Source organism: Crocodylus porosus, unplaced genomic scaffold (assembly GCF_001723895.1).
Source record: "Crocodylus porosus isolate Cpor-Errol unplaced genomic scaffold, CroPor_comp1, whole genome shotgun sequence".
Lineage (NCBI taxonomy): Eukaryota > Metazoa > Chordata > Crocodylia > Crocodylidae > Crocodylus > Crocodylus porosus.
The window spans coordinates 23,888,292-23,893,078 of NW_017728948.1; the positions used below are offsets into that span (position 1 = coordinate 23,888,292).

General features: G+C 36.2%; 1 protein-coding gene across 2 annotated transcripts in view; it reads left to right on the top strand.

The window, feature by feature from the left end:
• The window catches only part of LYAR (Ly1 antibody reactive), a 13,087-nt gene extending 9,053 nt beyond the window's left edge, over positions 1-4,034 (top strand). The window contains exons 6-9 of one of the 2 annotated variants that reach the window (XM_019553153.1): positions 1,097-1,511; positions 1,853-1,957; positions 2,312-2,397; positions 3,611-4,034. In XM_019553153.1, coding sequence (XP_019408698.1) covers positions 1,097-1,511; positions 1,853-1,957; positions 2,312-2,397; positions 3,611-3,745 — 741 coding nt within the window. In that variant the 3' untranslated portion in view covers positions 3,746-4,034. The remainder of the gene's footprint in view (positions 1-1,096; positions 1,512-1,852; positions 1,958-2,311; positions 2,398-3,610) is intronic. The other variant, XM_019553154.1, reaches the window with a different exon arrangement.
• The last annotated feature ends 753 nt before the right edge of the window (positions 4,035-4,787 follow it).

The following is a 4,787-nucleotide window of genomic DNA, read 5'->3' on the forward strand; positions in this document are numbered from 1 at the left end:
TCTTATTACATGTCCAGTGGAATGATGTATTAATTCAAAAGGATACTGTAAAAACTTGTATTTAAAATTCACATAATTCAAAAAGTTCTTCCTAGGAAGAAGCGTTATAGAATTATTTAACTCAACTCTAAATTTAATGCAAAGACTTCATTAGGATAAATTTAAGATTGAAATTGTCAGTAAGTTAAAGGCAAAAACATTACAGGCATATCTTAACTATTTCACAACAAAGCATTATAAAACTAGGAAATGCAGTTAAGGTTACAAATTTTGAGCATGTTAAGGTAAGAGATGCATAATTAAAACTATGAAGCAACTTTAAGGCTGCCCTGAGTGATGCAGTAATCAATGTATTTGAGGCATCTTAGGGGCTACAGTCCCAGTTAGTTTTTCTCTTTTCTATTACTACAGGGCAGAACTAAGTTTGTTACTCAAATCCTGACAGATTGTTGCTGTGATATTACACGCTGTATTGCTTCATATAGAACAATTTACATATATTTCATACATTTAATTATGAAATTGAATTGTGCTATAATTATGGAACTGTAACCAGTACCTCCGTAACTATTATTATTTCTTCTTTTTTAACTTGCATCTATTTGATCTGGATGCTGTCCATCTCCTTAACATTCTGATTTGGTGAGCTGTTGCCAATTCTTTATTGCCATTCCATTAGTGTTTTCCTAGCATTTACAACGTTCCCATCTACATGGAAATTCTGGTATTAAGCTTAAAATTACAACTCAAGATTCACTAAGAAATTAAAAACAGTTAGTAAAGCATATTATATTAGATTGGAAACAATCTCTTAATTGCTTTAAAAGCAAAGTTATGTGAACTAATCTAATAAGTGACAAGTGCGCATATGTAAAATGTCCTGTTCTGAAATGTTGGGGTGATTACACTACAGACTTCTGCCTCACTTCAGTTAAAATGAATTATTAACTCCACCAGTTCATTCTGTTATTTTGGTAACTGATGTCATCTTCTTTAACTTGCTTGAAATTGGAATTGTAGAACTTTTCAGAAATAAAGTAGTGGATATGGGAGCTATTGCCAAGAGGCTTGTGAAAGATTGTTTGTCTTACAACAGAAGGGAACAAACCAAAAAGAACAAGAGAAACTACAGCAGAAAACAGGATGCGAATCCGCAAAAAGTGAAGTATATACGACACCTGTAGGGGAAAATGAAACTTCAGTTGATAAATCTGAGAAGAAAAAGAATAAAAAAGAACGAAAAGAAGAAAGACAAAAAAACAAAAAGAAGGAGAAAAAAGAAATGAGATTAGAAAATCAGCAAAACTTAGAAATGAAAAAAAGCAAAAAGTCTAAGAAAGAAAATGTAGACATGGAGCACAAAAGTGAGGAAACTTCCAAAATTGAAGAAAAAAAGAAAAAGCGCAAAAGGAATAATACGTCTAAGCTGGAAATAAATGGAAATGGTTATCAGAACGAAGAGGAAGTGATGGAACCGAACGTAAAGAAACAAAAACTTAAACATGTAGACGGTACATCTCTAATATGTTTCATGTTTTTCTGTTTTCAGTAAAAGCTATTTCGAGCAGTCTCAATTATTAGAATAATTTAACTTTTCAAAAGGCATTTACAATTAAGTAAAATAAAATGCGTTATGCCCAATTTTAAAATAAACCATATTGAATATTAGTTATTTTTCAACATTAAAAATGTTGAATAACCTCACTGAAAACACTCTAATGGCCAAGATAAGAAACCTGACTTATCTTAGCATTTTTCTATTAGATTTTACACTGTTGTACTATTATTACTATACTGCATTTTTCCTCATATTTATTTTTCTCTCTTAATTTTTTATTTCTTAAATTTCTAGATGAACCTTTCACAACAACAGGAAAGAAAAATACTAACATCTCTGAAGCCATGGAAGCTGAAGGAAGTGAGGAAACAAATAAAGAGAGTGGGAATGCAGATAAAGGTATCTTCAGACTTAATAAGCTTTTATGAACTTGACCCATTCAGTGCTAGTGTTCATGTGAAGTTCAGCATCTCTTTTACCCAGAATGGTGCATTGTCAGTTAAGCAATGTTTAATCATACATTCAGTGGTAGCCAGCTTTCAAAATAATACTTTTAAAGACCATTTTGCTAGGAAAATGTTTTGAGTATCATGAGACAGGTATAAAAGACAATGAACAATGTTCTGTAATCAGTAGATTGAAAGCAAAGCTCCAACTAGAAACTTTGGCTGTCATGTTTGGTGGAAAGAAGGACTTGAAAATAGAAAATATCTAACAGTACCATTTTGCTGGATGTATTTAACAATATTACAGGTAAATTCAACTGGAAGGGAACTATCAAAGCCATTCTGAGCCAAGCACCAGACAATGAAATTTCAGTTAAAAAACTGAGAAAAAAGGTACAGTAGAGCTTTCATTCTATAAATTAACTGATTTCATTGATAGATTTTTTTTTACCTGTATGAGAATATACCTTACATGCACAAAAGAGCTTAACACACATATAGTCATACGCCATTGAATATCAGTATGCAACTCTTAAGTCAGCTCTCAGCTGTATGCCTTGCATCAGTTATGGAAGGCATATCCAACTCATCCAGCCCTGCAGGCCAGATGAATGCCACAGGGCCTGCCCATGATCTGGGCACAGACTGATATGCCACGTGTGACATGCGGGTCCATTCCGAGACCCATGGGCAGCACACAGGTATGTTGATGGAGCTCCATGGGCCACATCTAACACCCCTGAGTTATGAAGTCAGCTAAATGAGTTCATGAAGTCCTTATACTTGACTGCTAAGAGCTAAAAATATTATAGTTCCAGATTGGACATGTTTCAACAACACTACCTAGATCACTTGTGAGATAGGAAGGTTGACATCCAAATCAGGTCAGATTTTGCCTAGTTACACTTGGCACATTAGTGGAATTATAGAGGAAGAGCTGAGAAAAGCAGGATTTGTCTTGTTTCTAAAACCTTGACCAGGTAAGGGTCATATTATAATGGGGAGACCTGCCATCTCCTGTGTTACCCTACGTAGGGTTGAAAATACTACATGCAAGTAACACTGATGTATCTGTAGCCTTCAATAGGAAAGGAAAGTACAATGTGTATTTTTCACATAGCCTGTTGTTATTTTACTGGACAGGGGAGGACATACGTTTTAAACATTAAATTATATGAAGGCTTCTAATCTATACTTACTCATTTTAATTTACAAATTCCTTACGCAGACTAGGATTTTTTGCCTCTGTGCAACCATGGTCCCTTAGACAGGGCTGGACATAGGCATGGGCAAACTGGGTGGCCACGCAGACAGAAAGGGGGCCTGAAAATGGTAATTTTTTTTTATTATTATCATTATCTCTGGCAAAGGGGGACTAAAAGTTAGCCAGGAGCCACCAGGAGTCTAGGTACAGTGCTGCCCTTAGAGTTTTTTTCTATAATAGACTTCTTACTAAAGTTCAGTTATTTAATATTTCTAAACGAGTGCTTACTTTGTGTTGAACAGCACTTTGTGTACTTCACCCTCAAGAAATGTTTGAGTAAAAGAAAAATCATGCCTGTTAAACATGGACTATTTTTCTTTTCTTTTCTTTTTTTGTTTGTAGGTTTTAGCTCAATATCATGCAGTAGCTGGTGAGCATCATAAAACACAAGAGGATCTTCTGGTCATATTTAATAAGAAAGTGAATAACAATCCCAAATTTAAAGTTTTAAAAGAAAAAGTTAAACTCTTAAAATAGAAAAGAGAGTTTTCATAATGCTCAAATTTTTAACTTGCAGACTGTAAGCTAAATTCTCCTACTGAGTATGCAAATACAGCTTCCACTGACTGCACCATAAGCCGAGTTTGTGTATGTGAAAACAAAATTTAGCTGTTTTTTTCCCCCCTGGATTCACCTTCTTACTTTTCCCTACATTTATAATAGAATCCTGGGAAAGTGTTGCATATCTGTTTTCAGAAATCTTATGTATATTTTTATAGAACTTTTAACAGACAATAAAAATAATTGCCACCTGTTCTATTAAAAACTTTTCAGTGATAACTGTACATTTATATAGAAATGAGTTGGTTTGTTTGTTCAGACTGGGTTGTATTAGAGGAACCATTACAGATGCAAAGCTATCAGCCAGCTCCTCTGTCTCTCTGCAGGCCCTGGGCTCCTGCACGCCGCTCACTTCTGCTCCCCCACTGCCGCTTTCCCCACTTTGCTGCCCACTCATCAGCTGCCCTGCACAATACCATACCCACACAAACACTCGTACACAAACCCCCATACCTACCCACCCACAGCTCCCCACAAACCACACACTCACCCACCCATACCCACCCCCCAACATCCTTCACAATATACTAGAGTAAGACTGCATTTTGAGCTGCTATGCAATCACTTCTACATATACAGCACAAACACACAACTCAGGACAAAAATATTTTTTAAAATTAAATTAAAATATATTATGGGTGTTTGATTTTTAGTATACAATTTGGTTTTTTCCCCCTAAGATGGCAAATCCTCTTCCCCAAAGAAGTATATCCTGGGTCAAGGGGAGAGACTTCCGGTGGCAAAGGTCAGAGATTGGGGTGGGACTTCCAGCCCCAAGATGCTGATTGGGGGTGGGGCACCTTTCAAGGGGTGGGGCTACCCAAGTGGCCATTGACAGCACACCCCACATACCCTCAAACCCTCCTCTCCAAACCCCACAGTCACCCCCCACAAATACAGTACTTATAGTTTCATAGTTTCTAGGGTCGGAAGGGACCTGAGCAGATCATCTAGTCCG